General features: G+C 37.7%; 1 protein-coding gene across 6 annotated transcripts in view; it reads right to left on the reverse strand.

Moving 5' to 3' along the window:
* Positions 1-17344, reverse strand: part of for (cGMP-dependent protein kinase for) — a 98024-nt gene that overhangs the window by 1115 nt on the left and 79565 nt on the right. For 5 of the 6 annotated variants that reach the window (XM_069058762.1, XM_069058760.1, XM_069058763.1 and 2 more), the window contains 2 exons: positions 2138-2741; positions 1379-1789 (listed from right to left, as the gene is read on the reverse strand). In XM_069058762.1, the coding sequence (XP_068914863.1) occupies positions 1379-1789; positions 2138-2741 (1015 nt within the window). Of the gene's footprint in view, positions 1-1378; positions 1790-2137; positions 2742-9132; positions 10017-17344 lie in introns of all 6 variants that reach the window. The other variant, XM_069058759.1, reaches the window with a different exon arrangement.

Here is a 17344-nt window from a genome sequence, read left to right on the forward strand (position 1 = left end):
TAGGACTGTTTGGTCGCAAAAAAGTCTCATTACTCTTTGGTAATTGCTCAAAAACAATATTTTCTTAAATTGTTCTTGGCAATCAGTCATGTACGCTAAATCGTTGAAAAAATAAAATGACTTTAGTAATTTATCGTGTTACTCAATCACACTAGCAAGAATTCCAATTCGAAAGTAAAATTTTGTTCTTTATTCGTGCTGCAACATTCTCTCTTATTTGGCAGCCTTTCATTATTCACCAAGTGTAACTAAATTTTCGGTGCTTGGAAAATGATGTCGTAATTTTGCTGTCGTCTTCAACTTTACACATTTTTTTATTTTTAACACTCACAAACTTAATTACATTAAAAAAATGTCAAACAAAAAATTGAGGTTATGGTAAATGAAAATTTATATTTGGGAGCTCTTCTTTCCCAAGGCCAGGAATTAATTGTAATCGTTTTTGGCAATGATTTAATACCGTTTCTTTTTTGGGGGATCAAGAGTAAAACCCTTGCAAACCTTTCAAAATCCATATTTTGTTTGATTTGTTAGAAATGAAACATAATAATTTGAATCTGTCAATTTGCCGCGTCAAGGTAAATTGTCAAATTAGGAAATTCAAAATTATTAAACTGAAACGGCAATAATAAAATTTTACCAAATTTAGTGAATTTAAAAAGATATCTACTGGTTATACCAGCCAACGCCTGTCATTTTTAATGTCCTTGAAAGTACGCAAACCCAAACTCGCATTTAAAATTTGAACGTGTTATTTATTAAAAATGCCTCGCAAAGTGAAACATTTATTAAACTCAAATTAGTTGTTATTAACTTTATTAACAGGCTGCGCTATTAATACCTCTACATAACCTCAATTTTTATATGATGAGATTTTTCACCCTAGGTCAAAAGTGTACAAAGTTGCCAGCTCTATTTTGGGTGTAAATTGCGGTGTTGGTGGTTCTTTGATAAAAAAAGGCTATATAAATCATTGATAACGTCACATCAACAATGAAAGTGTGTAACGTTGGATTCAAAAAAATTCAGAACGGACTGCAAAACGTATGGAATTTAAAGGAAAGTGAACTTCTTTACCCTTTCACGATAATGCGTGAAGGAGAAAAACATCTTGCTATTGGTAAAAGCGTGGATGCTTTCACAATATACAATATGGGGAATCATTCTCTATGGGAATTCGTAAAAAGAATTGGTAATCCCAGATTCACAGTTTCTATTGGAGACCGTAAAACATTTGCTTTGCTGTCAGAAAACTAATCAGATTATTTGACAGTTGACAACGAATTTTTTTTACCCTTTTTATCCTTCAACTGAGAACTTGTTTCTAACCAAATTGTTCCTTTTGGGTGTCCAGAAAGGCACCACAGTTGTCTCTTACCTGTAGATGATGTTGCGCGAGTGCAAATAGTCGAACGCCTCCACCACGCACGCCGTGTAGAACCTAGTGGTGGCGTCGTCGAAGTGTCCCTTGTCCCTCAAGACGGTCCACAACTCGCCCCCCAGACAACTCTCCATCAGCATGTACAGATACTTGCGGTCCTTAAACGTCTTGAACAGTTTAACGATGAAGTCGCAATTGGCCTCGCCCATGATCTCCTTCTCGGACATGATGTGTTGCTGCTGGCGCGTCTCCACGATCTGCGCCTTCTTCATCTGCTTCAGGGCGAAGGAACGTTTCGCCGCGTCGCCCTGGATCTGGACGAGCTCGACGCGCCCGAACCCGCCCACGCCCAACGTCGTCAACTTCTTCAGATCGGAGAGGGCGACTCGTTCGAATTCCTCGTTCATTCTGGAAGCGGCAGCGAAAGTTAGCGACGGTTGTCGACCCTTCGAGGTGCATCGTGCGAGTTTTGTGCCGCGCTGCAGGTTGATAACGGAGCGACAGGATTTGATTGCCGCTTCGGCGAAGGCGACTCAGCGATTCCAGATAGCTTATCGCGAATGTCTGGTCCAAGAGCTGCACTCGAGGTCAACAGACCAACCAATACAGCTCTTGCACCACAAATATTTTTTTCGGCACAAAACCACAAAATGTGATCTTCAGGAACACTCAAACTTACCCGTTATCCTCTTTGGCGTGCAAAGAAAAAATATCTACGTAACTTTTAACTCTCCACTCCCTACTCCCAAAACTCACCTCTTTCTGTCCACGCTCTCGTCCTTGTACTTGGTCCTGATCTCGTCCAGATTCGATATCAATTGATTGAACGTCTCGCGGTCGATGACCAGACAATACGTCCCTTCCGGATTGTCGACGATGATGTTGGCCGTCCTGAGGTCATCCCCTTGGAGCGCCTTCTCCCCGAAGAAATCACCTTTTCCGAGCGTCCTGATGTACTTCTCCTCGTTCGAGTCTTGCATCTTCTTCGTCACCTTGACGGTGCCCTTGCTGATGATGAAGAAGGTATCGCCTCTGGCGCCCTGTCTTATGATGTAGTCCCCGTTGGCGTAGAACGTCTCTTCCAGCACGTCGGAGATCTTGATGAGGGTGTCTTCTGGCAAGTTCTTGAAGATGGGCACGCTCTTCAGGAAGTCGGTGTACTCGGCCTGTCGGATCAGGCCGGTCCTCATCATGATGGTCTGGAAGCATTGTCGCTCGATGGCCCATAGTTTGCAATCGGTCGCCGCTTTGATGGTAGCTGTTCTTTGACAATGGTACAAGATGGCTAACTCGCCGAGAACCTTGCCGGGGGTGAGGGTGCTGAGGAACTTGCCGTCGCGAGATACTTCGACACAACCCTCTGCAAAAAAAAAATGTGTCAAGCAAGCTACCAAGGGACACGGCGGACAACCGCGGACCGGTCTTGGTCTACCCTGAGGACCCTTTGGAAAACCACCAAATGTGGTACAGATTTCGTTTATGCAACACGTGAAGATTATGTTTATTGTCTTACACCATTTAATGTTTCGAGATTATAAACACATGTGGTCACATTTACGTAATAATCTGGATCTTAAAAACATACAGACGGCTGTGACAGATATTACGTCAAAGTCAGCAACAAATCGGCTCGTTTTGATGCAACAATTATGTAAGGAAGACATCTTCATGATTTTACAACAAATTAATTGGGAAAATTTTACAAAAAAAGTCATGTCTATTTCCCGATTTGTCTCCAATTGAATTTGTGTAGAGCTCAAGCACTGAACTTTTCAACACTTTCTGTAAAAAATTTAAACTATCAATTCTAGATGTTGTCGACTTCATCCTCAGAAAATGTCTTTGCATTAATATTAAGCAGACGTTCCTCCTATCTGAAGAATTTACAACTCTGGTAATTATACAAACATGATTTAAATACCTGTTTCGTATCTACATTGTAAGACTGACGCCGTTGGGCATTTGACAACATATCGAGCATGGTTCGGCAATGATGACATTAGTTCAACCGTTGCGTATCGAACGCTCTTAGAGCAAGCGGAAATCTATTTTTTTTTTGTGGCTTTCAATCCCTTCACTAATTCGCTGTAAGTAGTGAGTTTTGGAAAGCGTTATGTTATGTGTTTAATTGAATAATTCTCTCTGCTTGTTGGCCCCGAAAGTGTTAAATAATAGCCATCGTTAAGCGTAATTCATATAATGGTGGCAACACTCGTTTACCTAATAACAGACATTAGCACTTGTGCTGTCCAAAATCTGAAAAATTATGAGTTGGCGCAAGATGTGAGGAAAGCGAAAGTAAAAACTTCAATTTTTGTTCAGGTCCAAATGCGTTCAATTGGATTCAGTTCGGACACTGTGTTGGCCGGTTTGTGGAACTACTGATCAACAAAAGTTAAACGAGAAATAGTTTCATATAACATTTTATTTGTTGATTTAGAAATTTCTCACAAGTAAAATTTAACAAATCATTATTTTTGTATTGTATTATTTTCGATTTCTCTCTTTTTTTTCTACAAACTTAAAAAACAAAACGCTAAATGAATATGCAAAGGAAGAATCATCTGCAAACCACTCGAAACCTACACCCACGCACATTACCATAAAAAACCCAGTCTTTGGTAACAAAGAAAACAGTAAAATGCTATCTGAAAGAAAAATACAGATTACGTGGGCTTCGCTCTCGGCGCCCACTTTACAAGATTTTTTCTATCAATCTGAATATTGTCAATTATTATGTTTTCTTCGCTTAATTTGTTTTTCTGTTTTTAGTAATCAACATCAGTTGGTTCGCTCTAACCGTTAATGCGTCAGAATTCAATACGTTTTTTGTTTCGCACGAATCTGCATGCCTACGCACAGAAAATATTTCACAGAGAACGTTTATGCAAAGTAGGCTGGTTGACATGCACGTGGGGTATTCGGTTTGACTATTTCTGCAATAACAGTAAGGATTTTTTCGTCTGGTAGCGTGATAGTATAATACGTACCAGTGAGGGTGGGAATTAAAAAAAAACAATATATTTTCGAAAATTTCTTTAACAGTTTTTAAAAGATGTGGTAAGAAAGAAAGAAGTATTTACATATGTCATGATGAAATAAAATACGTGTCAAATAAAATGTGTAAAATAAAAAATATCTAATATTTTTACACGGTTTACACATTTTGGATAGCTACGGTATCTTGATTTTTACACACTGTTACTTTACCGCACGGAGTGTGTAAACTAACACGAAAATTTTAAGCTTTCAGAGAGCTCCAAAAAACTGTTAGCTTATCATTTACACAAAGACAAGATACCGCTATCATATTCATAAATCATTATATTTTGGTCCTTTTGGTACTCCTCAGTTGTTCAAATGTCTTCCTTCTTTTTGTTTTTACCGGCCCCCGCCAATTCACACCTTTTTGATATTTTTTCAAAAATGACCTCTTGGTGGAAAGGTGTGCCTCGATGGTTGATTGGATCTAGCGGTCGTTTCCTTGTTATATGTTGAAAATCGCAAGCGTCCGCCGAGTAACGCACACCTTCCTGCGACCGAATCGGATCGGCGTACCGTTACAAGAACTAATCACTGTTGATTGGGACGTGTCGCCATCGTCAAGACATCCGTCGAATAACCGATTCCGGTAGCGTCACGTACCGAATTAACGAGACGCACCCTTCGAAAGTCACTTCGAAGAAAGTAAAATCGGATTTTTCCCCTTTCCGGTCACAAGAGTTCGTACACATGACCTACGACCCTGGTGTACGTTTTCTAAGTTCTTGCAATCGTCACGCGTCAACTTTCTTCGCCTTATAGATCAACCGGGAGGAGAACATCGGAAAGTGACTGTTACGGACGTGCACTTGTAAAACGTGTTCGATGATATGAATGATGAATTATAGATAAATTACTGGTTCAGAACAGGAGGCTATGGGAGATGGCAATTGAGAAACGATGTTTAAAGGCTGAAGGTGGAAATAAAAGTTTGTATGCAACTCGCTTAGCAATTAATTTTTACCGGGCTCACCGGATTATGGAGACTCGCTCCTTCGTCGCTCGTCCCACAAACTACCTGCTCGCGCGTTATTAAAGACAAAACTCTTCCACTTTTAGTAGTCTTGTCAACAAAACTGGACAGACTGTTGTGACATTACAAGAATAGCATCTGAACGACTACGTTGTCGGTTATAAAAAAAATTAAAGTGTTTTGTATACATGGTTCAGGAAACATCTCTTCAACACATGTTTGCCAATAAGTAGAAAATCTTGTAATAATTATTTTAATTTAAAACGTGGCACCATAACATGTATGGAACAGTTATAGAGATTTATGGAATGTTTCGACAAAGCTGTAAATGTATCTTGCAGAGATAGAGTTCAATATCTTCAAGCCAACAGGGATTAATCCATGTTGGGCGGGACAGCTTTTTCGGTTACCCAAGCTACCACTTTAAGACCGTTACTGTCCACTATTTATACTTGTATTGTCATATGTCGTCTCGGATACTGTTAAACTTATTTATATGCGGTTCTTAATCGATGACGTTGTTCGCTTCACGCGAAAGATTTTTTTTTTAAATAAATTTACATGACATTACGTTCAAGTATTTTTTGTGCTAACTGGTCTAAAGTCAGTCAGAGACGCTCGAAAAGTAACAAGAACAGTCGCAAAAATGATTGCGATGGATCACTTTCTTCTTCTCTATCACCAACCGGTGATCGGAATTACCCCCCGAGTTGGAGTGTTTTTCAATCTTGCTTTCTGTCATCTTCATCTTCACTCGAACCTTAGATTTGGTTATTGGAGATGGCTCTCGAAACCGTGTACTATCGACCGTAGCAACAACGAATGTCTTGTCTTCGCCGACCTCGGCCGTGATCCGGCAATTAAACGTAATGGTCTCTCCTGCAGGCCCCCCGGTCTTGAAAGACCGATCAATTTCTCGCCGACAACCAACTCGCGCACACACACACAGACGCACATACGACGTCGGTAGTTTATTTGTATTGCGGCGAATTAACGATTATGTTGCTGCCGGTGCTTCGCCAAGAAATTACTTACATTTTAGCCCGACAGAAATTTATCGACCCGGTCCACGTACGTATACAATGATAGATGATCTCGTTCGATAATGCAATCAGCGGGACGGGGGCCGAGCGCGTTTTTTCATCCTGTCATCGAGGAGACTTCAATGGGCGATGAAGCGAGAAACCATCTAGATGTCTTTATAACGAGGCGAACCGAGCAACGCGCAAAATAGGAGCAAGTTTACAACCAAGGGAGAATTAATTTAAGTTTGGATGTTACCACTGGTGAAGGTCAGCTAGGGCTGTTTTTGCTCGTTGTTTTGCTGCTGTCCTTTTACACTACATTTGCTTTGATCGTAACCATAATTAAATCTGTTTCTGTTATTAAGGAGATGATTGAGAAAAATATATCAAAAGATATCAAAAAAAGCAAAGATCCTTCACATGTTAATTAGATGTTTGAAGGAACAAAGAAAACGTCAATGAAAAGTGAAAGAAACACATTGAACACCAATGGATAGAGAAGGAGACGACGAGAGTGATTGACAGAAACAAAACAGCAAAAAATGTTGGGAGTGTCTAAAGACTCTAAAGTAAAGGAGAAAATTTATTAGTTTGAAGAGCAATATCGTTCATTAATGAGATTTTCAAGGAACTAATTGTTGCAGAACCGTCAAAAAATTGTGTTGACAAAAACTAAGCGTAAAGGCTCAAAACGCTACCTCATGAGGTAAAACCTTTTTTGAACTCAGTACCTTCAAAATGACATTTCGCCGGCGCATAGTAGTGCGCGAAATTGATATTCCCGCACTACTACGCAGTCGCAGGCCATTTTGAAGCACTAGTGCGCGAAATTAACGTTCGCGCACTAGTGCGAATGCTTTTGAGCATTCTGAAAATAATTTGACTTGATAATAATAAACTCTGGTTTACAAAACGCCATTTCTCACATCTGGATGATGGAAATATCGAAAAAAAATCGCATGGATAATAAGCGCAATCCTATTCACAAATGGTATACGACAAATCAGACATAATGTCCGTTTCAAAAAATATTGTACGAACTTCGATGCGACGTATTTGGCACATGAAGCACTCGCTCCTTCATCGCTCGTGCCTCAAATAATGCACTCATGCGCGAAAAATGTCTTCTCGCACTCATTTCGTAAATAACTATGTACTAAGAGTGAGTGTAGTTTGTTCTAAGTAAAGAAAAGACAATAATTGTAATTTGAAATAATGAAAGATGTTGTCCTTTGGGTGGTTTTTAGTTAAATAGGTTTGTTTCAATTTAATTCGTTCGAATACGAGCAGATCATTTCTTCTACAAAATCTCTTTATAACTCATTCAACAATCGCGTCGTCCTAATTTTCATTTAGAGATAAACACGCAACGAACAAAATGTTCTCATAAAAAGTTGTGTTTACATAATTTAGTAAATATTGTATAAATAGCAGTCTATTCAACGATCATGATGGAGATCATTAACTTCGTCAAACTTTACGTTTACTATCGGTAGTTTGCGCTTTTATGTATCATCTTCTTTATGTCTGCTTTTGGCTTCTTTAAAGTAGTACATCAACTTTTTCCGAGTCGGATCCAAGTGTAAAATAGCTATTTACGCAACGAGTTGCAAAATGAGCGTCTTTTTTGCACTAGACATGACAATTGGACCACGAGTGTCGACGAGTGGTCCAACATGTCGTGTGCGAAAAAATAACCATCTTGCTACGAGTTTCATACAAGATTTTTTCTAATTTAGTTACGAAAAGCACACATTATGATTGAAATCCTGTTTAAATCTGCTATTTAAATAATTTTCCGGGATAATGCTACTAATATCACTAATGTCACTTTTTAACACTAGTGATAAAATAATGTCACTTTTTAACACTAGTGATAATATAATGTCACTTTTTAACACTAGTGATAATATAATGTCACTTTTTTTCACTAGTTATTAAATGAAGCACATTTGACAACTAAAATGACATATCACAATGGTTGCTTTTCGTAACTGAATTAGAAAAAATCTATTTTCTGCTTTCCTGTGTCAGTTTTATGAAAATCTGTTTGAAAGAAATTTCACTTCACATGGGGGATTTTTTGTCTATGATGTTTGGGTTGGTACTTCTGTTCTGATTGTTATTTGTGTTTTTGGTTAGGTTATGTTTGACATCTGACGTTTCATTTCAAAGCGCACTAGCAGAAATTGCGTGATACTGCCAATATGATAAAAAAAAAGTTTCCAAAAACAGTGTCTTAATAGCCTTGTTTTTGGTGTTTTAATAGGGTTGTTAAAGGCGCAAAGTAGAAAAAATAATTGTCAGGGCCTTTTCTATTAACGAACGGCTTGACCAATCATTATGTTGTGGATCTTCAAAGTCACGTCTGAGCTTTCCTCAACACCCACTGCGTTCTCGTTATGAGCGCACCTAGAAACAAAAACTGAACCTGTTAAGAAGTTGGCAACAAATTAACATTCAATTATCTCCACCGGAAGGTGTAATACCACAAACACCGTTTTCAAAGAAAGGCAAAGGCCAAATGACTAACTCTGCTAATCGACTCGGCAAACAGACCTCTCACAACCCACCGCTTTCGCAATCTTCACCGCATCCAGCAAAATATTGACCGTTCCTTGGCGCACCCACGCGACGATATCGCAGACAGAACACAGCGACCTTTCGCCACCACGCTCGCCCGATTTCGCAAAACAGAAAAAAAAACTCACCCGAATCGCCCTTGCCGACCTCCTCGCCGGCGCACTGCAGATTACCGGTCCGCCTCCTCCTGACCGCGTACGTGTGAACGGGGACGATCAGTTTGGGCCGCGGTATCGAGAAGTCGCTCTTGGAGGAGGGCGGCGAGTCCAGGACGGGCGCGTTCAACCCGTCCTTGTACAGGTTGTAGACGTCTTCGTCGGGCGGCGGCGGGGGAGGCGTCTCGCACAATTGCGACGGTGACGGCGTCAGATTCCTAGGTGGGATCCTCTGGCGCACCTTTTTCGGCAGTTCTTCCGTTACCGTCAAAACCGTGTCTTCTAGGATGTGGCGGTTTTGGTCATCGATCCATTCGCTGACGCGCTCTTGGATCTCTTCGTCGGCTTCTTCGTCGAACCGCACCGACTTCTTCATCTGCTTCTCCAAGTCGTTGATCACGTTCTTGTACTCCTCGTCTAGGTTTACCGCCGGTAATTTGGTCCTTGGTTTGGGCTTGGGGGGCGGTTTCGTCTCCTCCTTGAAACTCCTAGTTTTCTGTATTTTGGTCTGCGACGGCAGATAGTAGTTCGCCATGGGATTGTTGATCCTCGACAAGCACTTCTCGCTGTGGTACTTCGGCTTGTCCTTCAACTTGTTGGGTACCGCGTACAGCTGTTCCTCTTGAGCCAGCTCGTCTAACATGTTCTGGTACTGTCCCAACTTGGAGGACAGAGTACCTTCGCTGTACTTGTCCCACGAGTTGGACCCCGAGCTGTTGGTCGAAGACAGATTCTTTTGGGCATCTTCCCAGTTGGCCTCGTACTGACGTCCGCGGATGTCGTTCGATATGTCCATCTCCAGCCAGGCGGGATCGTTGACCACCGCCTTGCCCGGATAGTGTTTGATCTTCATTTTGCTGCAGGAAAATGAGCCGTGCGTAAAGAAGAGCGCCGCGAAATCGGGTGTTGCTGCTGGCTGACCCGTTTTCCACTTCGCCAAGTCCGCAGTGAAATATGGATGATTTCGCGTGCGGTCTGTCGGTTTGTGGGTGGTAACGTGTCGACTTTCGAAAACCGCAATTTTTACAAAAATATCAACACCAAGTGAACTCGCAAGCCTCGAAAAATAGGACGATTCCATTAGTGGGAATTGACACAAGTCGGTCGCAGACGTCAAATGGAAAAGAGAGAAACTCCTCTATTAAACTGATTCGCAGTCGATTAAATCGGTTACGTCACCAATCTGATGACCTCAATTTTTATAAGTGTTTCCTTAGAAAAAATTACAGTAAATTGGGAGAACTGTGATATACTGCAAGTCATACAAAAGGCACAATTCATTCGAATCAATTTGATCTATTTATTGTAGCTGTTGGAACACGTTTCGATTAGAAATTGCTCATGACGTAACGGAATTGAAAGCTTGTTAAAGTTATAGTTCTGAACTGTCTTAGTTAAACTCTGATCTGGGTTTCAAATTAGATTAAATGCAGTCCAAATAAAAATAAAACGTTGAAAGCGAAAATATGTTTTAGGTACGCGAAGTGCTCGTTTCGCGTACGGTTGCACAAAATAGTGTTTTGTGTATCAAGGCCAAAAAGTGCATCTTTTTCGTTCGTATCTGGGTTTTCTAGCCGAGGCGCAGCCGAGGCTTAAAAACAGGTGAGGACCAAAAGGCACTACAAATTTATTTTGTATCTACTTTTTTCAAATAGACAAATTTATTAATACATATTAACAATTTTTTAATAGTATTGCTTGCCAACAAAACGACAAATTTACTATTTGCAATACAATTATGTACTTATTTACATAATTTATTGCGATTATCATCTGCGATGTCGGGCGGTGTATTGGACATTATTATTCATGAATTTCACTGTATTAGACATTTCTTCATCATCGATTATGTGAACGTTCATTTTCTTATTATGCACCAAATAGCACCAGAAATAAACGATACTACACTTTTTCGGGCAAAATTAAATTTAGCGTCCGAAAAAGAGTTACTTTTCGTCCGCTTGGAAGTACGTAAAATTACGTACGTAAAAATATTTTTAATATAAAATATTTAGTTAATTGGAAGTTTAGAGTTCAATGTTGAAACAAATCACTTGAGCAATTAAGAGACTAATTAATTAATAGCTTGTCAAACAACGACGTGTTCTAGGCGCTACAAATTATTTCTCACATTTGTTGAATGTTTTGTTTAAATATATTCGTTGCAGAAACCTTTAGTTGACTGGGTGGCGTTCACTTATGTAATTTTAAGTAATAAATATTAATGGTCAATTAAAATGGAAAATGAAGAAATTGGCATTAAACCTTAATTTGCGTCGTGATTAAGCCAATTATGATACAAGGGACAAAAAAAGATACAAGCAAGATGGCGTCGGTTAAGAAAATGAAGCAAATGTCTAAACATTTTAACCAGGAGTAATTTTCTTCTTTCAAGAGAAAATGGTATTAAAACGAAAAAAGATTTTGTAATAAATTATTACTATGTTGGGAAATTAGAAAGTAATATGGTTAAAAGTGTGAAATAAAAAAAACGAGTAATATGCCTATATAAAAACAAGATAAAGTGCTGAGAAAAGTGTTAAATCTGATAAGGGAAAAAGCGAAATTGTGAAATATGTTATTTTTCGACTTCCCACTTATGCAAGACGGTGCAAAATCTTACACTGCTGCATAATGAACACCATACTCATAAACGACTTGAATGGAAAACAGAGAAATTGAAATTAATCACATCACGTTTTGATTAAATTAATTCTTCCACTTTGAGGAGCTCCACTTTTTTCTTGCGTGACATAACTCATGTATTTTTCATAATCTAATAAAAGATCGAAGATCGAAGATTTTTTCGGACAAAATCCAAAATACATACAGGGTGTTATTGAAAGTTGAACAGATATTTTAACCACGAACTACTGGCTTCATGTAGAACTCGGAAAAAATATCTAAAAAATTCTGTCAAAAAATAAAATGACATTTATTTTTTGAGCTACAATTTTTTTTAATTGCTTTTAGTCTTCTACGTTGTCAAACAATCTCGTAGGTAAAATTTCGGCCCATTTTAAAAATACACCCTGTATATCATATTTTATAAAACGTACACCAATGCGGTTTCCTTGTTTTAAAGCATATTTCCTATAGGTTACTTCGCATTGGCGTACATTTTATAAAACATGATATACAGGGTGTATTTTTAAAATGTGCCGAAACTTTACCTACAAGGTTGTAAGACAACGTAGAAAACTAAAAGCAATTTAAAAAAATTGTAGCTCAAAAAATAAATGTCATTTTATTTTTTGACATAGAATTTTTTAAATATTTTTTCCGAGTTCTACATGAAGCCAGTAGCTCGTGGTTAAAATATCTGTACAACCTTCAATAACACCCTGTATATCAGAACCAACAAAAAGCAAAATTACTTCGTGATTCTATAACAAAAAAAAAAAGACACCATTTTCGCTATTTAATAAGCTCAAGTGATTTTTTGATGACACTAATTTAAAATATGGAACTACATATTTTTATTCCAAGTTCATAACTAAGATTCCTCTAAAAAATTATATTTAGATCAGTAGATCTTTCAGGTTGTTCAACATTTGAAAAGATCATTGTCATTAAAATCTCCAGAACTAAGTACCCTTGACTTCTTTTAGACGTTGATACTAAAATATATTTGCTTCAAATTGATTTTAACAAGCTTGAGACATCCTTTATGTAGCTCAATTCAACGGAAGCAACTAAAATGGAGAAATTGACGTCGTAATAATTTGCTTTCTGATTAGGTTAATTCCATCACTGTGGCCTCAATTGCATCAACTGATTGATAGCCTTCATAGGAGTTCATTGTATTCCAAATATCAACAAAACCCGAACTCTTCGCCAGATTTGAACAGAAACACCAGAAGAATCTCAACAACATCAACATCGCCATATTATCGTCCCGAAGACAATTCTCCATCGAACAACCTTTCACTATTACCACAATCCGACTAGGCTACAAGACAAAAACAAACGACAATATAACACCTCTTGGGTCGCGGAGGTGAACCGGCGCGTGATCGCAACTTAATTGTTCCACTCGCATACTTTCGCCGTGACATTTAAGGAACGTCAGCGGCACAAAGGAAAGCTCCGTCGACGACAACTAGAGCATAAAAATATTGTATAATCGAGGATGATGTTCCGTAACGCGGCGAAGACGACTCCGTAACAATGGCGGACGTGCGGAAACCGAGAGTTTTTCGGAAAGAATCGTGTGTTAACCTTGTTTTGTGATTAATAAATGTTGACGACGTCATGCACATCTGGATCGTTATCTGTGATGTCATTCGAGCTGTTGTCTCTTCAAGTAGGTTAAATGGCGTCGGTTTTTCTTTCTTGTGGTGTTTAATCGGTGCGGTTCCGTTCTCGTTCCGCAGCGAGGCCGGAGATTCGCGACACCTTCGATGCCACAAGAAGTGTAAGATAGTATTGATGGAAAGTTGTTCAAATTTTGATTTGCGTAGATGCCAAAAATGATAGTGTGAATGTCTTGGCCAGAGTTGTTGCCCACATCGATGATCAACGTTTTGATATTTCAACTCACTCATTTTACTGGAATTGATAAAGTAGCAGTTGATGCCAACTGCACAGAAAGAATATGAAATTGGCAAAGGCAATCCGAAATGGACACAACAATAAAGAATACAAAGAAACAACGTTTGAACCGTCCAAAAACGTCTTTCTACCATTTACCACCTGATTAGTCAAAATACATCTATATTTTTAAGTTACAAAATAAACGTTGTCTCAACACATATCGCGTGGACATATAAAACACTTATTTTCATTTAGCTATGCCGCAGTATAATCCACGACTGAATTTTTAAATATTTCAGTAATCGAAAATGAAAAAATTGTAAAGGATTTGACTACCACAGTTGTTATTTGTGAGAAATAGAAATGGCAATACTGCGCGAGTGCGTGATTGCGAGTGATGAACCTGGTGTTGACGTGAAATTGCAAAAAGTTGAGTGTTTGAAGAAATGGATTTAAGAAAGGAACGATTTTGGCAGATGGAAGAATTGCAAAACAAACATAGCGAAGAGAAAAATGACATAAGTGAAGCCGACAAAAAATTATCGGAAGGTAAAAGATTGTCGCATCTTGTCTGTGAATTCGGCCTCGCCAAACTTACGCATCGTTGCCAGCTGATTGCAGAACATGGCCGGCGGCGAGTCCGACTAATTAAAATAATTTCGATTGAAAAGTTTAAAACTGAATAAAATGCAACTAGTGTGGAGTGATGGATTAAAAAATATTGGAAAATTTAGAGAATTATCATATTGATGTTTTAAGACTTTGTTTCGTTAGATTTGAAGAGAAAATATTTTCGGTGAAAAATGAACAGTTTTGTGTTTTACTGATTTCAAGTTATGCTCTCCATTGAATTCTTCGATGCAATTTTTTTTTCAGTTTTACTCTCAATTAACAATGAAAATTAACAGTTTAAAAACTAAAACAACATTCAAACGTGTTTTGATCAATTATTTAAATAATCCAATATCGTCTCATTTTTTTAAATCAATCTACCACAGTGAAAAGTTAATAATGACACATCCACTGTGTTTACATTTCCACAGATTTTTTTCTTGTAGAATATTTATTAAGGTTGTAATTTGTTTTTAATTATTTACATTTATTTTTTAATTAAATTTGAGTAATACGTTTTTAAACATGACAAAAGGGAGAAAATAGGAAGGAGATTAGGTAAGGAAAAACATCGAAAAAATTTAATTTAAGTTTTGTTAATTTTGAATATTCAGGTTTTATTTAAATAAAGTAATTCTGAACATTATTTACTTATAGATTTGTATTTTTTTTATCCTTTTTTGCTATCCACAATTTTCTGGACCCGAAAATAGCAACAAAAATTAATTTGAATTATTCAAAATATCTTTTTTTTGTTGTAATTTACACATTTTTTGCACCTTACTCCAAAAAGCTAAAATAAAAAATAGGATTTGAAACATTTTTATGCAATTATAATAACAAAAAAGAAATAACAAAAAATGAGAGAAGAGACTAGAGAATTTAAATCATCAACGAGACAATGTTTCATAAACTGGGAATTTATAAATTATTTTAGTAGAAATCACCAGTTGTTAGATACCGAAATGGGCTTAAAATTTTTAAATTTGAGTCAATTCGGTTAATTCCAACATCCTAAACAGTACAACATTCGGTTACAGCGATTTGAAAAAAAAAACCGCACTGGAAACCAAAAAATTAAAATTCAAAGACAGTGGTAACTTTGGTGTTAGTTTAATAAAAGATAAGTTGAAAGCCATCTATGTGCTCGACATTAAGAGTTTTTTAGATTTTCTTGCAGCTTCTTATAAGAACTGTTCTTGTAAAAGTAGCTGTTTCAACTCTCACAAAATTATCATTCTTGTCTTGTACCTCGTTAGAAACAAGTTGTCAAAAAAGTTTTGTCCTTCTTTCCTGTCTAGCAACAATCACTTTACTAGCCTTGACGATTAATCTCTTGATTTCAGGACAGCGTTCTGTCTGTCAATCTACCATGAGGTAAAAAGCCTACACTGAACTCTATCAATACGTTATAATGGCCAATATTTGAGCGAATAATAAGTTGATTAAATAGGGACAATAAAGAATCAAAAATAATACCGTTCTTGTTTTATTTAATTAACTCTTGTTTTGATAAATTGTATGAATTCCTGAGTTAATGAAGCCAAATATTCTTTTCTTCTGAGCCCAAGCGAAAACTGTTTTGAAAATTTGAAAAATATTTAGTTGGTCAACCAGAAATATTTAGTAAAGAAATAATAAAATATTTAAAACTTATCCTTTAATCAAGACCATTTACAACAGACTAACTGCAAAATGTTGAAATTTATTTTTGGTAAATTTTCACAATTCAACAACTATAGTTGGCGCCGCGAACCAGTGGAGTAGTCACGAGGTGTTCACGTGATAGTTCGTAGCGCCTGATTTACACCACCCAGCCAAATTTGAGTTTTGTGTGGGAAATTTAAATCTCACTATTTTAAGAATGGACGGAAATTTCGGCTGCGTGCATTGGGCTGCACCATACTTCTTAACGCGCGCCCTTTAACCAATAGGAAACCATCCCCGTAATTTACGTGAAGATCACGCCAATTTAGATAGACTTAGATAATATTTAATCGTGAAGTGCAGATGAAAAAATTTCAACAATCCTAGTGCCCACTCGTAATTGGCTACTAGGTACAACTACCGACCGGACTACTTCACATTATTTCCAACTACCAGGAAGAAGGCAATAAAACTTTAACGGCGTACTTAACACGCTTGCCCAAATTCTTGCAGTTTCTGATTTCGTGTCTCCAAATTCTCTCTCTTGAACCCCGGGGTTCAATCTCTTATATCACCGACATCATCTTCATTGTGTTCGGATTCAACTCTGTCCTTGCCCCGACCTTTTGTATTTGGGAGATTATCGACTATTATTGTTTTGGAAGGTTTCTGACCCTGCTTTTTGAGGTCTTTGTCTTCGACTAGAATGTTATCGAAACTCATTGTTTCAAAGCTACCACCAGTGGAATTTTCGACGGGAAATAATTGTTGTTGTTACTGATACATACTTTTCCTTCTGTGAATTATCGATTGACGATAATGCAATCAATTTCGTAATGGAATAACTGTTTCCAATCGATGGGGCACGGTTCTCGAAACTGTGCATGGAACAATGGAATTTTGCGGTGTCGCTGCCAAAATGTGGGCCACACAAAACCTGTGATATGCATGCAAAATCAATTTCGATTTTTCGCAAAAAAAGCAAAACGATAACAAGCAAGAAACTGTTCCAGACAAGTATGCACAAAAATTTTGAAAAAAAATCAGACTGGAAGTGAATGTTTGCATTTGCATTATTTGTATTAACATAAAAATGAAAAGTTGCTGACCTTAAAAGCTTTCACACGTACAGTATCGGTGACAGTTCTAGCAGCAACGTATTTTTATCCCAAAACATTTTTTTTTGAGCTTTGGATTCAAAAATGTTTCAAAATTTTTCCAAAAAACTAGACTTAATTTTTTTTCAAATTATAAGTTTTTCAATACTAGTTACAATATTTAGTAACCAAAAATACTCCACTGAAAGAGCTGTTCGATTGTCAAAATTCGTACCAAAAAAAAACCTAACTTGAACTGGACTAAATGTCAAACCACCAAACAACTTTTGTCT

This window comes from Tenebrio molitor, chromosome 9 (assembly GCF_963966145.1).
Source record: "Tenebrio molitor chromosome 9, icTenMoli1.1, whole genome shotgun sequence".
NCBI lineage: Eukaryota > Metazoa > Arthropoda > Insecta > Coleoptera > Tenebrionidae > Tenebrio > Tenebrio molitor.